Source organism: Solenopsis invicta, chromosome 2 (assembly GCF_016802725.1).
Source record: "Solenopsis invicta isolate M01_SB chromosome 2, UNIL_Sinv_3.0, whole genome shotgun sequence".
Lineage (NCBI taxonomy): Eukaryota > Metazoa > Arthropoda > Insecta > Hymenoptera > Formicidae > Solenopsis > Solenopsis invicta.
Genome location: NC_052665.1, coordinates 16,981,566 through 17,004,532, shown reverse-complemented (window position 1 = coordinate 17,004,532; position 22,967 = coordinate 16,981,566). Strand labels below are relative to the sequence as shown.

General features: G+C 28.1%; 4 protein-coding genes across 7 annotated transcripts; all 4 read right to left on the bottom strand.

The window, feature by feature from the left end:
- Nucleotides 1-1,536: 1,536 nt before the first annotated feature.
- On the bottom strand, nucleotides 1,537-3,476 carry LOC113003126. Its single transcript, XM_039446056.1, has one exon. It carries the CDS (start codon nucleotides 2,947-2,949, stop codon nucleotides 2,176-2,178), a length of 774 nt encoding a protein of 257 aa, XP_039301990.1. The 5' UTR covers nucleotides 2,950-3,476; the 3' UTR covers nucleotides 1,537-2,175.
- A 147-nt stretch (nucleotides 3,477-3,623) lies between these two features.
- Nucleotides 3,624-8,248, bottom strand: LOC113003096. Of its 2 annotated transcripts, XR_005574170.1 has the most exons (6): nucleotides 6,403-7,184; nucleotides 5,792-5,891; nucleotides 5,505-5,612; nucleotides 5,165-5,320; nucleotides 4,966-5,076; nucleotides 3,624-4,437 (listed from the first exon to the last, which is right to left on the bottom strand). XR_005574170.1 is itself a non-coding variant. In XM_026131064.2 (5 exons), exons 1-5 carry the CDS (start codon nucleotides 7,182-7,184, stop codon nucleotides 5,026-5,028), a joined length of 1,197 nt encoding a protein of 398 aa, XP_025986849.1. In that variant the 5' UTR covers nucleotides 7,185-8,248; the 3' UTR covers nucleotides 4,161-5,025. The 2 variants fall into 2 exon arrangements, 1 of the variants encoding a protein (XP_025986849.1); XM_026131064.2 differs by having other exon boundaries at nucleotides 4,161-5,076; nucleotides 6,403-8,248.
- Nucleotides 8,249-9,540: 1,292 nt separating this feature from the next.
- LOC105204212 lies at nucleotides 9,541-14,069 on the bottom strand. The gene is made up of 5 exons (XM_026131192.2): nucleotides 11,895-14,069; nucleotides 11,639-11,738; nucleotides 10,624-10,731; nucleotides 10,312-10,467; nucleotides 9,541-10,186 (listed from the first exon to the last, which is right to left on the bottom strand). The coding sequence occupies exons 1-5, from the start codon at nucleotides 12,692-12,694 to the stop codon at nucleotides 10,136-10,138; spliced, it is 1,215 nt and encodes a 404-aa protein (XP_025986977.2). The 5' UTR covers nucleotides 12,695-14,069; the 3' UTR covers nucleotides 9,541-10,135.
- A 1,260-nt stretch (nucleotides 14,070-15,329) lies between these two features.
- Nucleotides 15,330-22,806, bottom strand: LOC113003137. Of its 3 annotated transcripts, XR_005574154.1 has the most exons (5): nucleotides 22,537-22,806; nucleotides 20,066-21,814; nucleotides 18,353-19,943; nucleotides 16,161-17,630; nucleotides 15,330-16,033 (listed from the first exon to the last, which is right to left on the bottom strand). XR_005574154.1 is itself a non-coding variant. In XM_039445959.1 (2 exons), the coding sequence occupies exon 2, from the start codon at nucleotides 21,774-21,776 to the stop codon at nucleotides 20,985-20,987; it is 792 nt and encodes a 263-aa protein (XP_039301893.1). In that variant the 5' UTR covers nucleotides 21,777-21,814; nucleotides 22,537-22,806; the 3' UTR covers nucleotides 19,950-20,984. The 3 variants fall into 3 exon arrangements, 1 of the variants encoding a protein (XP_039301893.1); XR_005574153.1 differs by having other exon boundaries at nucleotides 15,330-17,630; XM_039445959.1 differs by lacking the exons at nucleotides 15,330-16,033; nucleotides 16,161-17,630; nucleotides 18,353-19,943 and having other exon boundaries at nucleotides 19,950-21,814.
- Nucleotides 22,807-22,967: the final 161 nt, after the last annotated feature.

The window sequence follows — 22,967 nt, the reverse complement described above, 5'->3', positions numbered from 1 at the left end:
AAAGCTTCTTATATAAATGCTTTTTTATATAAATGTTTTTATAGTAAAGATTGGAGACGTAACATTTTAAATATACATTCATATGTATCCATTTAATGTTAAAAAAATAATTTGTTTATCTATTTAGATAAAGTATAAAATTTTAGTACAATTACCTTTTATTGAGCTTTATATCATTTATATTCTACGACCCAAAAACAATCATACAACCATGATTTTAATGTAGAAACTTGGATTGCGTTTCTGCAAAACACGTTTAAGCGATTTATATTTTTATGCATTACAAAATAAATTTTTATAAAAAATCAAATCGGTTTCTTTGATTCATTATATATATTTTTTGTCCTGTAATGTTTAACAATTATTTTAAAATACATATATTAATAAATATATTGTATGTAATAATTTATATTGTAACATGCATGTAATAAAAAAAAAGAATTATTTAGTCGTAAAATGCTTTGTATATACATACTCGTATATTACTTAACTATATTTTATGTTATAAAAAAAGATTTCAACTGATGATAATTATGTTTACTGCGCGATAAAGTAATTTTAAACACTTTACGTTCTTATTGTTATGATTGAGATATTTTTATTTTTTTTTAATCTTATTGATGTATAAAAAATCCACTGATAACACTTATATCTGGACACTGTTTCTAGTTATTTCTTTTTTTCTAAAACAAAAAATTATAAATTTTAGTGACATAATAAATTATTCCCAAGTTTTTGATTATTATATATATTTACCTTTCATAAAGTTTTAATGTTATTTAAGATGTGTACATAGTAGATGTTTATATACTTATTTATTCATTATTTTTTAACAATTTTTAAACATAAAACAGCAATTGAATATGCCTGATCCATGATCTGAAATGTTGTTAACAATGTTTTAAAAAAAATATTTAATAATAATATTTTGATTATCTTATTATACTTATATAATTCTTTAAAATTTTACTAAGAACAAATAAGTGATATAATAAAAGCGTGATCTTGCCTTCATAAATGATGGCAAAGATATATCAAACTTTTCAACTGACGTAATTCTACATGTCAGATTATTGCCAAATATCAATAACATGAATTTACGTTTTATTGATGGCCGCAATTGATACCAATTTTCGTGAAATGCCATATCTGTCATTTCCGTACTCTAAATCAAATATATAAATTAATAGTACGTGATGAAATATAATTATTAATATGCCTATCAATTTAAAGTATTTTTGGGAATACTAACATTTCGTAAATGTTTTTTATTCAAACAAATATGTAAAAATGTATGTATATCTTATCTTCTAAAAATTAATATTTATTTTATTTAATCATGTTACACTTGTTAAAAATATATAACAAAAAGTGACCAGAAAATGCTGCAAATCTCTAGTAATTATTGAAACAAATATTCGGATAAAAATAATGTGTTATAGCAAAACCTACAGCGTCTAATAATTTTTGTACATTAAGACACAAAATGTAAAATTGTATTATTTCACCCATAGCAAAGAAGACCATCGCAACCCGTTCAACAACAGTTGTCAACAGCGTCTGAAGAATTATAAAAAAAAAGGAAAAAATATATTTTTTTACTCTTACATATTGTAATTTGTACAAATAAGTACAAATAAGTACTATTTAACTAAATTCAAAATTTCTCTCTTAATTGTTTGCAATTTTTCAATATTATTTTTAGATCGTAGTTACTAATAAAAAACGTAGTTACTAATATTTACAAATTTTGCAAATCAAGTAATTTATTAAAGTAAACATGTAAAGAAATGTATTCTAGTTGCAAAATATTATTTCCGGTTAATAATAGTTTATATTATACATCATTGACACTTATACATTTTAAATTATTAGAAAAAAATCTAAAACAATTAATATTAGTAGATATTACTCACCGTATTACTTATCATGACTCCGACAAAAGAAAATCGTAGGATGCTAGTCAAATAAATTAAACAAAAGTTTGGGCCTAGTATTTTCTTCAGCATAGATGACATGCTGAAAGTAATGCATATTATGACTTATATATGTATCAAAATAAATATCGCAAAAAATTTTAACTGCAGAATGGTAATTATAATTGAGTGAGTTAAAAAAATAATTCATAATAATTTCATCAACGAATAAATTTAATACATATTGGCCGATTACTTACTAAACGACGGTGTGATGATGCTTACATATCGCTTTCATCTCTGCTTCTGCCCATGAATCTGTCCTTCCCATTTGAAAATTATATTCGTTCAATGAATTTTTTTCTCGAAATAGTTCTTCAAGTTTCACCGCGATATAACGATATTGCGCTGTCATCAACATTACGAAATTCAACGTATAGATATCAATAGCGGCCTTTTTTAAAAGAACATACACGCTGCAGAGTATCAACAATAAACCACCTGTCAGGAAAATTTCCATCGAGAATGGCTGTTTGCTGATGATAAATGGTAATCTGTAATCTTCGTAGAAGAAGGAATTCTTTATGAAGACCGCTTTTAGCGGCATGCCGATCCAAATTATGACAGTTGTGATGCCGGACAACCAATAAAACTTGAGGAAACGAGAGTGCATTAGTTCTAGAGAAGTCATCACGGCGCACCTCATAGTCTCGTCTTGAACGCGAAGAATGTCATTCATATTCCGGATAAACTGTACAATCAGATCTCTGCATATATGAATACGCACAGCCATGAAGAACACTTCTATGGTGAACACCGTGCCTATCATGCCGTCGCTTATAGCTTTCATCTTGGATACCAGATTAAACCCCACGAAAAACGCAATGACTACGGTTAAAATCATCAACCATGTAATAGCGCTATATATCTTCCAACCAATGGAGAATCGCGAGTTATCTGCTGTCATTGGAAACAAATTTCCAGAAAGCATATTTATTCGCACATTTAGAAGATTTACGTTTTGGAAGTCCATGATACTGTTTCTGTCAAACTTGTACAATTGAGGCTTTCGACACTTGTGTGTTCTATACCACTGTGAATTTAAAACTGAACGTGACCAAAATAGAAGTGTTTGCTCATACTCTAAGTATACGTCATTACAACTTATAATTTGTAAAAAATTGATTGATTTAGTCAACTGATTCTTAACGACCGTCTAAAAATTCACTCTTTAAACACAGAAGAAAAAGAAGTTTATAACTAATGACACTTAATGGCTAAAGTTACTGTTAGTATAACTAATTCTTGAAACAAATAGCTATTTTCAGTATTAAACATAGTTACTTCTCAATTTCCACGTCATCATTACGCATGCTGTTTGTCAAAAAGAAAATGAGTGGTTTAAATATTGGATGTAAAAATAATTGATGGACTATTATCAATTTTTAGAAATCTATTAATTCTTAAATTCTTTTCTAAGTTCTGGTTGTTATTAATATATTATGGGTTATTGTGCATACATATCAATGATATTCTCGTTTATCTTATAATTATTGACGATTATTCTGTGATCATTGCCTCATATAGTAGATTAATTACCGTAATATAAAAAATGTCTCTCGTAAAACGATAATTTTATACTCTACATATAAGACTAATAAAGAAGTTCATTAATAAATGTTGCAATGACGGTTTATTGCTGTAATGTTCGCATTACTCTTACTTTCTTTATTAGGTTCGCTACAATATGATGTATAGATGTTATATTGCATATTGCATTGCGTTATAAAAAAAAAATTATTTGATAGTTTCTTGTTAATTGTTCCAAAGCAGCGATACTCGAAGAAATCCTTAAAATTGTAAGGAATGTAATGTAAATCGTCAATAAAAAAAATACGTAAAATTAAATAATAAATTGGATTTAAATTTACTAATGTTATTCTAAAGTGAAACATATTGAATTTAAGTGAATTTTCTTCATCAGTAATAGATTTTTTAAAATGTAATTTAATGATTATTTTATTTGTAATAAAGTGTAAAAATAATTAGAAATTTAATTTAATTTTAAATAATGAAAGAAATACGATTAAAAAGAATTATATTAAACAACACAATAAGAAGAAAGCCTTCTTTAGTCGCAGCTAGATCTTAATATTTATTCGTGTGATTTTATATACTTTTTCGAATTCAACCAGAATGTGCGCCGAATTTTTTCCGATCGTAACACAGCATGTCGAATAAGAATTAGTAATATCACGATTTTTATTAAATTAATTAATTTAATATAATAATTGATGCTGATTTGCATCTATATACCCATTTTTCCCTGAAAAACCAGAATAGATGCATTTGTCTGCACGACTTTCCTTGAGATTACCACTTTCACAATGGTATACGGAATCATCAGTGATTATCTTATGGTGTTCTGTCAAATGTTGCGGAGTTGCAAAATTCGTATTACTTGATCGTTTCGCATAAGGTGGTGGATGGTGGACTCATCGATGGAAGACTGCGGATTAATCTGTAAGAAATTAAATCGTTATCACAAATGTGTTTCACATGTTCTATAAAATGTCGCACAGTTCTTTGTTTTCGTAAACAATTCTATGCTTCTCGTTTACCGTATAATGGTTGATCAATGGTTGGGTGAATCTGAGAAGTCACTTCTTTATTAATTATTTGATAAATATGTTTTAATATTTTTTAACTACACACAAGATATTGCTAAAGCAACAAAAAATTATTATTTTAATAAAAATTTATATCAGATGATTTCAGATTTATGACAGGAATGATTTTCGAAACAAAAAGTTAAGTTTACAAAAAATTAGAAATTTGTCATTAATATGTTTACTAAGTATAAACAATTAACACACAAAAGTACAATTAATTTCTGTACAGATTTATTCCACAAATACATAAACTGTTAAAAAATTTAATCTGTTATTTTTATTATGTTTTAATTATTAGTTTTGTAAAATTACATCATAATTATATTTACGTATGTTTCTAACTACAAATTTTAATTAAATTTTTACAAATTTATTACCAGTAGTTTGAAAAATAATCATTTCTTTTCAGAAAAGCCATAACCTAATATTCTTCATTATTATTTCACTCGTAAGAAGAGAAGAGCAATCGAATATGATTGATTTAAGATCTAAAAGATCATAAAAGAAATATGAATAAACAAAGTTCTAATATAACATCATTATTAGTAAAAATGTAGAAAATACATTAATTCTTACCGCCATAAAAGAGGGCAGAGACAAATTAAATTTGTCGCACATCGAAAGCTTGCACTCTAAATTATTACCTAACATCATCAACATAAATGTACGTTTTACAGATGGTCCAAACTGATACCACTTTTCGTGAAATGCACTATTCGTCATTTGCTTACTCTAAATTAAACATACAAAAATAATAAGTATTTACATAAATATATATTTAATAGTAATTTTTAAATGTATAAAGCTAAAAAAAACGAGAGAATTTTTTGTGTCAATGCAAAATGTAATCAAATGTAGAAATTAATAGTTATAATTATGATAATTTGCTACGAAAGACAAACTTTTTAAATACTACCGCATCTAGCAATTGTTGGACGCAAGAACATAACATGTAAAATTGCACTATTGAACCACATGAGAACATGACAATTGCCAAAGCTTCCGGCAGAGTCGTTGATGGTACCTAAAATATACATAAAAATTTGTGAAATATGAGAAATATTGTTATTTATACAATATAATGTATGTATAAACATATATATTTATTCATATATTTATATTATTTAATTGTTAACACAATTGTCTATAATGCACTTATATTAACTACCGATATTATAGCAGAATAATTAAGTTAGCACTCACTGTACTTAGCATGATACCGATAAAACAAAATCGAAAGACGCTGTTCACATAAATTAGAGTGAAGTTCACAGATAATAATTGTTTTAACATAGATGATAAGCTAAAACAAAGCTCTCATACACATGAGACATTATAAAATGTTTTATTAATATTCTATATTTAAAATTTAGTCTAAATATAGAAATTATATTAATAATAAAATCTTTACTTCTTGCTCAACCTGTGAGATTGTACATTTATCATAAAATGTTTTCAAATTATTATATTACAAATCACTTCAATACTATTATATTTTGACATATTTAATTCCATTATGTTTGATTCTGTCATATTAATTTAACTAAATTTCGCAACAAAACATAATAACAAAATATAGTAACAATAATAAAATTAAATATAAAACTATATATGTGTGTAGCATAAGAATGAAATCCGATTTTTGTTTAAATGAGAATTAAGTGAAAAAAAATTGTTGTATAAATTCAATTTTTTTATTTAAAATCTTTTAATAATTTGCCATTAACTTAATACACCCCTACAAATATTTTTATTTGAATAAAAAAATTTAATTAAATCTAATTTATCTTAGCAATATTTTTCTGATTACTTACTGAACGACAGTGTTGTGATGTCGACATAACGCTCTTATTTCTTTTTCCACCCATCGATCTACTTCAGAACAGTATTTCTGGCGAGATCCATCAAACTCACTTAGCGGATTTCCATCTCGAAATATTGCAGTAAGTTTTGTAGCAATATATCGATACTGTGCCGTTATCAGTAGCACAATATGTATCATATAAACATCCAATCCAACTTTCTTTACAAAAATGTACATGTTACCCATCAGTAGAAGGATGCTGCCTAGTAGGAAGACATTAAACGAAAAGGGCTGATAGGAGAAAACTGCTGGCGTTCTGTAGTCATCGTAAAAAAAGGATTCCTCTTTGAAGATCAATACAAACGGTAAGCAGGCCCATAAGAAAACAGCTAACGTGCCAGATAACCAATAAAACTTAAGCGGATTATCCATAGGCTGCAGAGTTGTTATCACAACATTCTTCATGGTTTCGTCCGCAAACTGCAGAATGTCGTTCAGTTTTTGGATCAAACGACTCACCAACTGCTTGCGTGAATGAAACCGCGTGGCTATAAAGAACACCTCTAAGGTAACCACACAGAGAACTGTACCGTCTTTTATGACCTTTTCCCGTGACGCGAGAAATAGTCCGGGAATTAATACAATTGTTTGGATTATGTCAATTAGCCATACCAAGCTGCTATATACCCTCCATATCATCGGGAATTGCGCATCTCCCGGTTTTAACGGCAACAAGTTGCCTGAGAGAAGGTTTAAGCGAATGTTTAGGGGATTCACGTTTTGAAAATCCATATTCTCGATGCTTCTTCGTGATAAAAATTAGATTGAATTTCTTTTAAATATTCGTGATATCTGAAGTAGTTTACTTATATAATTGCTACTAATATTTAATATCAATCGTATATTAGATGTACAAAGACAACACACATATAAAACTTGTTGGTCTAATTTTATTATGGAGCACGTTGCTTTTCGACTGACATACATTGCTTTTCTATCGCGTTGCTCTCAGACGATCGTAGATCTACAATCATAAATCTACAATCATTCATTAGATTCTCTTTCAATTACTACTTTTCTGCCCGGATACTAATAATACGTTATACGTTATCATACAAAGACAAGAGACATTCTACTGTCTTCAATCACAATTAAGCACGCTGACAAACGTAGAGACATCAATATCGTTCGTGAATAAAGATAATTAGAGAGAAAGAGATATAGTTCGTACATTATTGCAGACAAAATGCAGAAGATATTCATGGGCTAAATATTGTAATAATATACATGGCAATTTATTGCAGTAGGACCTTTTTCATTATGTTTATTGTGAAAATGCACGCAATATAAGTTCCTTCTAATTATCATGACTTTACGAAGGAACGATTAACTTATAGTATGGACTTCGTCGACTGTATAGTAGAGTATCGAAACCTGACTAAAGCAAACTTCATCAACTTGAGTTTACAGGTTAATCCAGTTTAATCAGAGAGATATTGTTGTAACACGTTTCAAAGAAGACTTATCTGAAAAGAATTACAAATTGAATTGTAGTATAGAAGCTAATATAATACATCAGGTTTGTCGATAAATTTTAGTGCTCGGAAACATTAGGTGATCAACTAGTTCGGACGTTTAAACTTCAAGATCGAACGTTAAATAGTTTGACCTTTTCAAACTAAAGGTATGTTCGAAGTCTTCGAACTCACTTCAAATCAGAAAGCTCTAAATTATTACAGTTCAAAACTAAATTTTTTAAATATTAATATTATATACATACATTTACAATTATTATACAAATAGGATAAAAATAATTTATATCATAATTAAAATAAATAAAATAAATACCATTGCAAAATAATATTTTGTTAATAGAAAAATAGATTTTAGAGAAACATATTGTAAAGAAATATATAAAATTGGGTATTAAAAAATTAGGACATTAATAACATGTTATCAACGAACATATTTTTAATTGTTCGTCGTAAAAAAATGTAAAAAAAAAAATAAAAAGATTATTCTATCTAACTATTACGGAATTTAATTTTAATAAAAGGTCTAAAACAAATATTAAGGCACATTTGGTACTCTAGTGTTGTAAATGTGGCGAACCGAGATCCGCCACCAACATGCGTGAGCGCGCAGGCAAGCCGCGGGCGCCAGCGCTAGTTTAGGCACCGCTGCTAGGCGGCTGCTTTCTCGGGAGTCGAATGCATCCACTGAACGCATACAACACGCGAGTTCTTTTAACTAAGAGTTGTTCGAACAAATGGTACATATAATATGTTCAATTTTTTTTCTGATTCATAATTTTCTGTTTATAACAAAAGATTAGTATAAAAATAGAAAATTAACATTGTGTTAATATAATAATAATCATTATATCTAATATGGAAAGAAAGAGAGAAAAATGTTGCTTTTAAATAGATAAAAATCAAACATTAAAAGAAATTATCATAGCTTATTTCTAATATTATATTTTGTTAATGATTGATATTTTTGTAGAAAAATAATTATCTTTCTGTAAAAAATGAATATTTATATTATATAAACGTTGTAGTACATTTAAGAGAAAGTAGATATAAAAAAGAATATTTTTAATTCTTTTTTAATAAAAGATTACAAAATTAAAATAAATTACAAACACATTTTCCATAATTAAAAAACAAACTTCTATTTTACCAAAAATCCTATAAAACGATTTTTTGTAATATTACACTTATGTTCCGATTTATTCATTAACTTTTTAATTTTTAAGCAATAAATAATATATTGATGTAGATTCATTACTATTTCTTATAGAAACCAATATAAATTTAGTAAAAGTAAAAGAATAATAGTTAAATAATTATAACATAATACAAAATCATCATATTTCATAAATAAATATTTTTATATACAAATATAAATTTTATATACGAGGGTTGCCTGAAAAGTAATGCCCCACATTTTTTATCTCGAAAACTATTTATTCTACAAAAATGATGTTTACACATATAAAAAAATGTTTCATCTACTACTTCATTTTTCTACATAATTTCCTTCAAGTTCTACTGCCTCCTTTTAGCGATTCACTAAGTGTATGCCCCATCGGTTTTAATCCTCGCTCTTGTTATGGAGCCAGTTTTTCACTGCGCTAATCGTCTCTTTGTTGTCTTCAAAATGTTTTCCACGAATGCTATCCTCTAGTGGCCGGAAAACATTTTGAAGACGACAAAGAGATGATTAGCGCAGTGAAAACCTGGCTCCGTAACCAAAGCGAGGACTGGTACCGACAAGGCATAGCGAATCGCTGAAAGAAAGCAGTAGAACTTGAAGGAGATTATGTAGAAAAATAGAGTGAGTAGGTAAAATATCATTCTTTTACACGTGTAAACATCATTTTTGTAGAACAAATAGTTTTCGAGAAAAAAAATGTGGGGCATTACTTTTCGGGCAACTCTCGTATATGCAACAATTAATATGCACAATAACAAATTTTAAATAATCGTCACATTAATCAAGATTTTTATTTTTAAATGGTGCTATTTCAGTGACAGTTATCAAATTGTTTAATAATATTTATGTATAATTACTATAATTAGGTAAATTATTATTTTTTGATACGCTCTTTTTTAAAATAAAAATTAAACTTTAATGATATAAAAAATTATTTACGAGTTGTTAATGATAATCACTTCTATTATGTAAAATAAAAGATTTAGTCTTATTTGAAATTGCAGTATATCTTCCATCATATTCTTTTATTTCATTCTTAAAAATAAAAGAGCTACTGTATATGCTTGATTCATAACCTGAAATAATATTAATAAAATTTTTGAGACATATATAATTGCTAAAAAAATATTTCTAGTATTATAAATAACATTGTATATAATAATAATTACAAATAATATAGAAAATGTATACGTAGTCTTACAGTCATAAACGATGACAGCGAAAGGTTATACTTGTCATATGCTGCTAATTTGCACTCTAGAGTATTACCTAGTATTAATAACAAAAATGTCCGTTTTATCGAAATTCCAAATTGATACCAATTCTTGTGAAATGCCAGATCCGTTACTTTTGAACTCTAAATTGGATATAATAAAACATTAAAAACATTTTTTTTAAGTCAATTCATAATTAATTAAAAATATTTTTTCGATTCAATAAAAATAAAAAAAATGTTGTAAGTTAAAATTAATTTGTAAATTTTATTATACTAATTTGAAAAAAATATGCTTACTGCATCTAATAATTGCTGTACAGAGGAACATAGAGTATAAAATTGTACTGTATCAGCACAAGCAGTCATAGAGGCTACAAAACCTTGGATGAAAGACATCCGAAAGGCCTAAATATTTATAAAAGAGAATGAAATTATTCACAAGTAATAAATTATTTACAGATAATTAAAAATTAATAACATAAATATTAAATTTTTATTTTTTCTTTATAATAATCGTTAATTTATTAAATTATCTAAAACTAAATAAAATTTGTATAAAAATATATTTTATGAAATACATATGTATTGCATATTAATTAATTATAATATATTGTATAATAATTAGGGGTGTGCGGGTACCCGAGATTTTGGGTTCGGGTCGGGTCAAGAATTTTTTTCGGAATCGGATTGGGACCCGAAAGTTTGTAAAGTTTGGGTACCCAAAAAATTTCGAGTACCTGAAATTTACGGATATCCGAAATTTTAATAATTATTTGTTTGAATATTTGTTTGAATAAATTTTTTTCCGAACGTAAATATATATTTATTTAATACAAGGAGTAACCACTAATTTAATTATCATTTTTTATTGAGTGAATACTTATGTACTGTAAGTAAATATTTCATTGGCAGTATTCAAATTTAGTAATTCAATATAAACGAAATGCCTTACGTAAATTTAGTAATTTTTTTCTCACATTAGTATATAAGGTATTTAGATCTATGACCGCTTCTTGACCCGATTTTAGATCCGAGTACTCAAAATTTACAAAATTTTGGAATTTTGTCTCGATTTCGGGTTCCGACAGAATTTTGGGACCCGACTCGATTTCGGGTACCAGTCAGTTTCGGGTATTCGAATTTTACAAACTTTTGGGTCCCCACCGAATCTCGAAAAAAATTCCGACCCGACCCAAAGCTCGAGTACCCGTAATTTCGGGTACCCGCACATCCCTAATAATAATTCAATACCTATTCATTTTGAACAGCAAAGAACATTTTAACGCTATTAATGTTAGCAAATATTACTTACTGTACTCATTATGATACCAAGAAAACAGAGTCGAAAAATGGTGTTCATATAAATTACGCTAAAATTTAGGGCCAGTAATTTCTTTAACATAAATGATAAGCTGTAACAATTAGATAATGCGCGGTGTGAACATGTGCAGTATTATATAAATCATGAAAAATAGTTTACTTGCATTAAAGATTAATATTTCAAAAATAATTTAAACAATTTGATTAAAGTTGAACAAAATTTTGACGAACGTTCATTAATTACTTACTGGATGACGGTGTTATAATGTCGACACATCGCTTTTATTTCTCGTTCGGCCCATGAATTTGTTCTCTTGGGATGAGATTCTGTTTGAGAGTCGCTTTCATTATCTAAATTTTTTTGTTGAAATAATTGCTCGAGCTTCACCGCGACATATCGATACTGCGCCGTTATCAACAATACTAAATGTATCATGTAGATATTCACGGCGACTTTCTTTGAAAACATGTATAAGCCACCAAATAATACGAGCAGATTTCCTAGCACAAAGATTTCGGTCGAAAATGGTTGCTTAGAAATAACAATCGGCAGTCCAAAATCTTTATAGTAGAAAGTACTCTTCTTAAATATTCGTGTAAGTGGCAAACTGTACCATACCAGCGTGCCCAATAGGAGCGTGCCCAATAGGCCGGTGCTCCAATAGAAATTTAACGGGGTTTTCATCGGTAATAAAGTTGCCATCACAACATTCTTCATAGTTTCGTCCTGGTTACGTAGAATATCATTTAACTTCTGTATAAGCTGTCGCATCAACACGTCATGTGAATGAATTCGCGATACCAAGAAAATTACTTCCATAGCGATGAATATGGCGACTAAAAAACCTATCAGACCCTTTGCCGTCGATGTGTACAGAATCACTCCGGGAATTAAAGCACCTGCACGTATTAATTCCATCACCCATATCGAGTAGCTGTATATTTTCCAGTAAACGCAAAATTCCGTCTTGTTGGGTGTCATCGGCAATAGGTTGCCCGACAAAATATTCATTCGTATGTTCAGACGATTCAGTCTTCGAAAGTCCATACTTTTGATATTGTTTCTTTTGTAGTAGTTGTGTGTGGTTCTCTCTACTTTTACCACTCCGCGTCACGACTCTGTACACAACGTTCTTTTCTCCTTAGAGAAATACACGTGACTCTTCTTGATAGTGACTGAAAGTGACTCGGTCATTATCGATCATCGACAGTTTATTATTTACTCACTACATTCCTCTTTTCTCGAGATACATTAATACTCGTATACCGTACACGTTTAGTAGCAGTGACGTTCCCTTTGAATTTGTGCGATTATTTAAATTTGTCCTGTAATCATTGTCCGAAAGACTCGAAAGCAATATTGTCATAGATCTGTCAGTATTAATGCAGAAAGACTTTATCTATTGTTTTCGGAAAATTAAAGGAGTTTACAGAACTGAATGTCGCGATAATAAACAGCAAATTTAAACAAAAAGCATGCTCTTTTATTTGACTATAGCCAGTTGCATTTATCTGCACGACTTTCCTTGAGATTACCACTATTATAACGGAATATCTTATGGTATTCCGTTATGGTAGTGGTAATCTCAAGGAAAGTCGTGCAAACATCAGTGATTATCTTATGGCGCTCTGTTGATTGTTGCGGAGTTGCAAAATTCGTATTACTTGATCGGATCGCATTCTGATATAATGGTGGATGGTGGACTCATCGATAGAAGACTGCGGATTAATCTGTAAGAAATTAAATCGCTATCACAAATGTGTTTCACATGTTTTATAAAATGTCGCACAGTTCTTTGTTTTCGTAAACAATTCTATGCTTCTCGCCCATCGTATAAGGGTTGATCAATGGTCCAATGAATCTGTGGAGTCACTTCTTGATTAATTATTTGTTAAATATGCTTTAATATTTTCTAACTACACACAAGATATTGCTAAAAAACAAAAAATTATTATTTAAAAAAAAATTTATATCAGATGATTTTAGATTTATGACTGGAATGATTTTCGAAACAAAAGGTTAAGTTTACGAAAAATTAGAAATTTGTTATTAATATATTTACTAAGTATAAACAATTAACACACAAAAGTACAGTTAATTTCTGTATAGATTTACTCCATGAATACCTAAACTACTAAAAAATTTAATCTGTTGTTTTTATTACGTTTTAATTATTATTTTTGTAAAATTACGCTATAATAATATTTACGTATATTTCTAACATAACTACTAATTTTAATTAAATTTTCACAGATTCATTATCAGTAGTTCGAAAAATAAACGTTTGATTTCAGAAAAGCCTAATTTTCTTCATTATTATTTTTTCAGCATCATTTTCATTATGTTTATTGTGAAAATGCATGCAACTATAAGTTCCTTTTTACTATCATGACTCTGCGAAGGGACGATTAACTTATAGTATAAACTTTGTCGATTATCTAGCAGACTATCGAAACTTAACTTTACAGGTTAATCCAGTTCATTTAGAGAAATATTATAAAACGTTTCAAAGAAGACTTATCCAAAGAAAATTACGAATTGTAGTATAGAAGTTAATACATCAGGTTTGTCGATAATTTTCTATTTATAACAAAAATTAATAGAAACATAGAAAATAGAAAATTTTAACATTGTGTCAATATAATAATAAGCATTATATCTAATACAGAGAGAGAAGAAAAGAAAGAGAGGGAGAGAGAAAGGGAGAGAGAGAGAGGGAGAGAGAGAGAGAGAGGGAGGGAGAGAAAGAGGGAGAAAAGGAGAAAAAGAAGAGGGGGGAGAGAAATGTTACATTTACATAAATAGATAAAAATCAGACATAGAAAAGAAATTATCATAGTTTATTTCTAGTATTATATTTTGTCAATAATTGATATTTTTGCAGAAAAATAATTATCTTTCTGTAAAGTAAAGAATAAATATCTATATTATATAAACATTGTAGTACATCTAAGAAAAAGTAGATATAAAAAAGAATATTTTTAATTTTTTTTAAATAAAACATTACAAAATTATAATAAATTACAAACACATTTTCCATAATTGCAAAACAAACTTCTATTTTACCAAAAATCCTATAAAAAGATTTTTTGTAATATTACACTTATGTTTCGATTTACTCATTAATTTTTTAATTTTTAAGCAATAAATAACATATTAATGTAAATGTATTACTATTTCTTATAGAAATCAATATAAATTTTAATGAAAGTGGAAGAATAAAAGTTAAATAATTATAACATAATATAAAATCATCATATTTCACAAATAAATGTTTTTATATACAAATTTAAATTTTATATAAAAATAAAATTTTATATTCTATTTGTATATAAAAAATTCACTATTTATAAATTCTATTTAATATTGCACGTTTTAATTAATATTTAATAACAATTACCAATATAATAATATTACATTTTCTGTACATTGATATATATTTTTTAAACATGTATACTTGTTTAAAAAAAATAATAATTTTGACAGAAGCGACCACATAACAGGTATTAGGAGAAAAGAATTAATTTTTGAAAACTTGATTTAGTGACAACCTCTTGTTAATGATCCTTTGAACCTTGTACCTCTACTTGCGACGACTCTGGACAGAATTGGTACTTTCTAAAATATTCTAATTTTATCATTCATTTGTTATAAAAATGTTAATAGTAAATTGCACATTTCCTATACAAATATATCAATTTTTTAATTTATTCTATATTATATGGTAAGAACATACATCTCCGTTATTTTACTTATACTCCATCTTAGTTATTAATAGTTTTTTAAATAGTACAAAAATAATTAGCAATAAGAAATTCATGCAATAATTAACGTGCAAATTAAAGATGACTTCTTTAAATTATAAAATTGATACCTAAATATACATTAAGGTCGTAATTACATTACTTTTTTTAAAAAGTGATATATAATATATTAATTAATTATTAACAACTATTTTTTTACTATATTTTTTATAAAAGAATAAAATTAATAAATTTGAATAAAAGCTTATAGTTTTCCGTAATAATAACAGTACAATTACATTACCATATTTTACCAACAAAATATATGCATTCATCATTCTTCAACTAAGTTCTAATATCAGAACGGCAATAGAATATGCTTTATTTAAAATCTAAAAAAAATTAAAAATTATATAAAAATATACCTTTTATTCTTAAAATACTGAATACTAAAAGTATTGACTATATAAAACATATATCTTACCGACATGAATGAAGGTAAAGACAAGTTGAATCTTTCGAATAATGAAAGTTTAACCTTTATATTATTACTAGCCAATGTTATCAATAAAAATGTACGTTTTATAGATGAACTGAATTGATTCCAATCTTCGTGGAATGCTTCATTCGTTATTTCTGAACTCTTAGAAAAATAAACAGCTGTTTTATTTATGTACAAATATTCAAATACAGTTATTAGATAAAGATTCTCTCGACAAGTAATTAATAAACTTTTACTTCTAACATTAATAACATATGACAAATCTTACTGCTTCCGATAATCTCTGGAAACATGCACACAATACGTAGAATTGTGTTACTGAACCAGATGCGTACAAAATCACAAAGCATCCTACTAAGTAAGACTCTGATATCTAGATTTCATAAACAAATATTGCTGCTATATTATAACTATAATTTAAACCAATTTAATAGCACTATTTGCTATTTATATTGAATAATAGCACAAATTTCATTAACTATTACTTACTTTATTCACCATGAGACCAATAAAACAAAATCGGAAAACATTAATTAAATATATTAAAAAAATATTTACAGATATCAACTTCTTCAACATTAACGTTATGCTGAAACAAATTTTATCTTTATGTCCATACTATCATACAAAATTTAATTAATGTATTAATACATATGATATTATAAAACACCATCTCAAATAACAAAGCATGTTTCAAAATCGCGTAAATTTATGGTTGCTTATAATACTAGCAACTTGCCGTATAATTGTGATTAATAAGCAATTATAGATCTGCTTAATTTTATTAAAAATTTTGCTGAGACGCTTTATTATCTGGGATACTTAGATAAATAAAATTTTATATTATTGTATTATATACGACAAATCAAAATTTTTGCAATCTTAGTAAATAGTGCTAAAAAATATACTTACTGCATAACATTGACATGTTGGCGACATAAATTTTTTATTTCTTTCGTTGTGAAAGAATCCACTTCAGAATTACCTTCTCGAGAACTTCTGTTATTCGGATGTTTATTATTTCGAAATATCAATACAAGTCTTGAAGAAATATATTGATATTGCGCCGTTATTAATGATATTAAATGTGCTGTATATACATCCACGCTGATTACCTTTAAAAAAAGGTATGTGTTGCACACCATTATCATCATATTGCCTAGCAGGAAAACGCCGAGAGAAAATGGTTCTTTGGAAAAAACAGCTGGTGCATTGTAATCTGCGTGGTAGAAAGTGTTTCTTTCAAGAATTAATGGGAGCGTCGTACAACACCAAAAGATAACAGAACCTGTGCCAGTCACTAAGTAATATATGAATGGATTTTTAATCTGCTTTAGATTTGTTGTTACGATACGTTGCATGTTCTCATCCTCAATACTTAGAGCCTCGTTCAGTTTTCGTATCAATTGTTGTACCAGTGTTTTCTGTATAAGAATTCGTGAATAATCGATAACAAAACCAACTTCTTCTATAACGAATAATCCATCAAAGCCATCGCTTAATGCTATCTTGTTCGGTACTAAGAAGTAGGCAAGAATTAATGAGATCATATAAACTAATTCCAGTAACCACACGAAAGCACAATATACTTTCCAGAATAGTGAAAATGAGAATTTGTCTGACTTGTCGGTCATTGGTAACAAATTGCCCGAAAGCAAGTTTAGCCGAACGTTAAAGAGATTCGTGTTTTGAAAGTCCATTAATCCGGTATCGCTCTTTACAATGTGTGGAAATTGTTCTGTAAAATAAAAGTTGTAATAATTAAAATTTCGACCAATTTAGTCTATTTTTAATTTAAATTTTGGAAACATTCATTAATTAGATATTATAGTTAAAATGTTTCTTAGAGTTGTGAATAAATTAAAAGTCTTAATATACATTTATATAAAAGTAATGTTAATTTAAAAACAAGTATTCATATTATTTGCCTTATTATTTTCCATTAGATTGTATCAAGCGAGAAAGAGAAAGAGAGAGGGTGACCGAGAAGTGATTTTATATTACTGTATTTACAATTTTCATTTGTATACTTTTATTGTAATTAATGAAAAGCTATTTAGCACGTGATAATGCTCTTTTCAAGTGCAAACTTCTTCTATTTTTTCTATCTCCTCCACAGTTGTTCACTAAGGGAGGAAGTCTGACGAACTGGTACAACCTGATACGTCGTAGTAGATCTTTAGGTATTCTCAGTGATATTCCTGTGCTTCATAAATGAGAATTTGCCAGGTTCGATCCATTTCGATTCGAGAATGCAAGAATGTTTCGAGAGGTAATTTCAGATTCAATTAAATTCCTTGCCGAATTTGACAATTGCTTCTTATACTTCCGTATTTCCGTACTATTCTTTCTCTCTCTCTCTCTCTCTCTCTCTCGCTGTTGTTCTATTCCTCTCTCTACTTTCTTCACAGTTACGCGTTGTTCTTATAACGTATACAATTTATAGTACTTGTAACTTACCTTTGTTTTACATTGCTGTTGAGGAACATACTGCTTGTAGTCCAAAAGACTGCGCGGAGCATTTCTGTCGATACTTGAAAATTATTAATATACTTGGGACAATTTAGCCTCTCATTAGTTCTTACTTTTATCGATATATTATTCATTGTCACGTGGCAGTGTATTTAAAGCGAAAAGTTTCGTTCCTGGTAATTACTAGAGCTTGTCCTACAACTTCTGTGGAAACGCATATAAATTATTGATAATTACATGGCGTTGGGTAGCTGTTAAATTAGAAAAAAGTTGTCTTTCCCATATAGCTAATGTAAAAGAATTTACAAAGAAATGTCACTGTAATGAATGGCGATTTATAGAAGAATTAGAATGAAAAAATATCTTTTTCTCTATCTTCACTGTACGAATGCGATTATGTGCTTACTTTTAATCATCAATGCGCTATAAAGCAACAATTATCTTATTTTATATTGTCTAGCAAGAATGTTTGCACCTGCTCACAATACCACAAAATCTAAAACGCGCGCACAATGTGATGTTGCTTGACCCGCATAAAGTACTTCGATATGCCAGTCTATGCAAGATAATTCTATCTTCATCAGCCGATCCTTAATGTAAGTTGTTATTTTAAATTGATCGATATTTGTTGTTATGTCATAATATGTTCTGTTTTAAGATATAGGATATAAGGATATACATTGTAAATACGTTATAAATTGCGATATTATTTTTAGTGAAGCAAAAGCCACTCTAAGAAAATAAAATTTATCCCAGTAAGCTTGTGTTAAAAGCTGTATTAAATTTTACATTTTATTTGTATTAATAAAAACTTCACTATTTATGAAATCAACAGTAACATATGTTACTGCTGTTAATTAATTTGTAATAACAAAAACGTAATTAACTGTGATTAATTTAAAATATAAAATATTATTTGAAAATTATTAATAAAAAATATTTTAGAATAGTTTAAAGCATTAATAAAGTATTACATAAATCACAGTTGGAAAGAAGCAGGACTGTTTCTGATGCGTCTTTGAGCAAGAAACTATGGTCTTTCATCTTAATATTTTTATTTACCAAATTTTTTTAAAAAAGACATTTAAAAATATTTTTCTTGAAACATTTTCAGAGACAGCTTGATTGTTCATTTTTATTCCTGGTGTTAAATAACTCTATAACTCGGTTCTGAACATTTCTATACATATTGAAATATTTTAATAAAACAGAAAAAAACAAGCTCATAATATGCGATACTGTTCAGAATGACTTAAAAGTAAGTCGAAACAAGAAGAAATAGGTATGGTCATATTGTTGAAATTTTTAATTATATATTGACTACTTATATACTAATTATACTTTGATATTTAATTAAATAGTTACACATCAATTTCTACCCTGACTTAGGTCCCTTTTTCTTTGTTTTAATTTTTTTTGTGAATCTTTATACAATTTATCATTCTAAAAATGAAAGAGTTTTTTGTATTGATAACATTAAAGTTACTTTACCATATGTTAATAATGAAATATATACATTCGTTGTTCTTTAACTCATTCTTAATATCAGAAGAGCGACAGAATATGCCTGGTTTAGAACCTAAAAAAAAAAAAAAAAAAAAAAAAAATTAAAAGTTATACAAAACTACATAAGTACATCTTTTATTCTTAAAATACCAATAAAACAAACTATTGACTACATAAAACGTATGTATGTCTTACCGACATGAATGAAGGTAAAGACAAGTTGAATCTATCGAATAATGAAAGTTTAATCTCTATATTATTACTAGCCATCATCATCAATAAAAATGTACGTTTTACGGACAAATTCAATTGATTCCAATTTTCGTGAAATGCTTCATTTGTTATTTCTGAACTCTTAGAAAAATAAACAGCTGTTTTATTTATGTACAAATATTTAAGTACGGTTATTAGAAAAAGATACTTTCGACAAGTAATTAATAAACTTTTACTTCTAACAGTAATGACATATGACAAATCTTACTGATTCCGATAATCTCTGGAAACAAGCACACAATACGTAGAATTGTGTTGCTGAACCAGATGCGTACAAAAACACAAAACATATTTTTAAGTAAGACTCTGACATCTAGATTTCATAAACAAATATTGCTGCTGTATTATAACAATAATTTAAAGTAATTTAATAGAACTATGTGCTACTTATATAAAATAATTGCGCAAATTTTATAAATTGTTACTCACTGTAGTTGCAATGAGACCAATAAAACAAAATCGGAAAACGTTAATTAAATATATAAGAAAGATATTTACAGATATCAATTTCTTCAACATTAACGTTATGCTGAAATAGATTGTATCTACATCCATAATATTATACAAAACTTAATTAACATTTTAATACATATTATATTATAGAATATCATCTCAAATAACAAAGTGTGTTTCAAAATCGCGTAAATCTGTGGTTGCTTATAATGTCGGCAACTTGCCATTGTGAATGATAAGCAATCATAGATCTGCTCAATTTTATTAAAATTTTGCTGAGGTGCTTTATTATCTCGAATACTTGGCTGAATAAAATTTTATATTGTACTATAATATACAACAAATCAAAATTTTTTGCAATCTCAGTAAATAGTGCTAAAAAATATACTTACTGCATAACATTGACATGTTGACGACATAAATTTTTTATTTCTGTCGCTGTAAAAGAATCCACTTCAGAATTACCTTCTCGAGAACTTCTGTTATTCGGATGTTTATTATTTTGAAATATCAATACAAGTCTTGAAGAAATATATTGATATTGCGCCGTTATTAATGATATCAAATGTGCTGTGTATACATCCACGCTGATTACCTTTAAAAAAAGGTATATGTTGCACACCATTATCATCATATTGCCTAGCAAGAAAACGCCGAGAGAAAATGGTTCTTTGTAAAAAACAGCTGGTGTATTGTAATCTGCGTGGTAAAAAGTGTTTCTTTCAAGAATTAACGGGAGCGTCGTACAACACCAGAAGATAAGAGAACCTGTACCAGTCACTAAGTAATATATGAATGGATTTTTAATTGATTTTAGATTCGTTGTTACGATACGTCGCATATTCTCATCTTTAATACTTAGAGCCTTGTTCAGGTTTCGTATTAGTTTTTGTACCAGTGTTTTCTGTGTAAGAATTCGTGAGTAATCGATTACAAAACCAACTTCTTCTATAACGAATAATCCATCAAAGCTATCGCTTAATGTTGCCTCGTTCGGTGCTAAGAAGTAGGCAAGAATTAATGAGATCATATAAACTAATTCCAGTAACCACACGAAAGCACAATATACTTTCCAGAATAGTGAAAATGAGGATTTGTCTGACTTGTCGGTCATTGGTAACAGATTGCCCGAAAGCAAGTTTAGCCGAACGTTAAAGAGATTCGTGTTTTGAAAGTCCATTAATCCGGGATCGCTTTTTACAATGTGTGGAAATTGTTCTGTAAAATAAAAGTTGTAATAATTAAAGTTTCGACTGGATTAATCTAATTTTAATTTACATTTTGGAAACATTCATTAATTAGATATTATAGTTAATATATATATAGTTAAAATGTTTCTTAGAGTTCTGCATAAATTAGAAGTCTTAATATACATTTATATCAAAGTAATGTTAATTTAAAAGCAAGTATTCATATTATTTGCCTTATTATTTTCCATTAGATTGTATCAAGCGAGAAAGAAAAAGAGAGAGGGAGACAGAGTAGTCATATTATATTACTATATTTACAATTTACATTCGTATACTTTTTTTATAATTAATGAAAGGCTACTTAGCACGTGATAATGCCCCTTTTAAATGTAAACTTCCTCTATTTTTCTATCTCCTTCAGAGTTGTTCATTAAGTGAGAAAGCCTAACAAACTGGTACGATCCGATAAGTCATAGTGGATCTTTAGGCATTCTCAGTGATATTCTTGTGCTTCAAAAATGAGAATGTGACAGGTCCGCTTCGTTAGATTCAAAAATGCAAAAATCTTCATGAGGCTTGATTAAATTTCTTGCTGAATTCGACAATCGCTTCTTACACTCCCGTACTCCCGTACTCCCGTACTATCGTACTATATTCCCTCTCTCCCTCTCATTCTATTTTTCTCTCTACTTTTTTTACAGTTACGCGTTGTTTTTATAACGCATATAATTTATACTACTTGTAACTTACGTCTGTTTTACATTGCTATTGAGACACACACTGCTTGTTGTCCAAAAGACTGTGCGGAGCATTCTGTCGATACTTGAAAATTATTAATACACTTGGGACAATTCAGCTTCTCATTATTTTTCACTTTAGCTATATATTATTCATTGTCACGTGGCTGTGTATTTAAAGCGGAAACAAGTTCCGTTCCTTGTAATTACTAGAGCCCGCCCTAGAACTTCTGCAGAAACGCATATGAATTATCGATAATTAGATGGCACTGGATACCTGTTAAATTAGAAAGAAGTTGTCTTCTCCATATGGCTAATGTAAAAGAATTTATAAAGAAATGTCACTGTAATAAATGGCGACTTATAGAAAAATTAGAATAAAAAATATCTATTTCTCTATGTTCACTGTACGAATGCGATTATGAACTTACTTTCAATCATCAA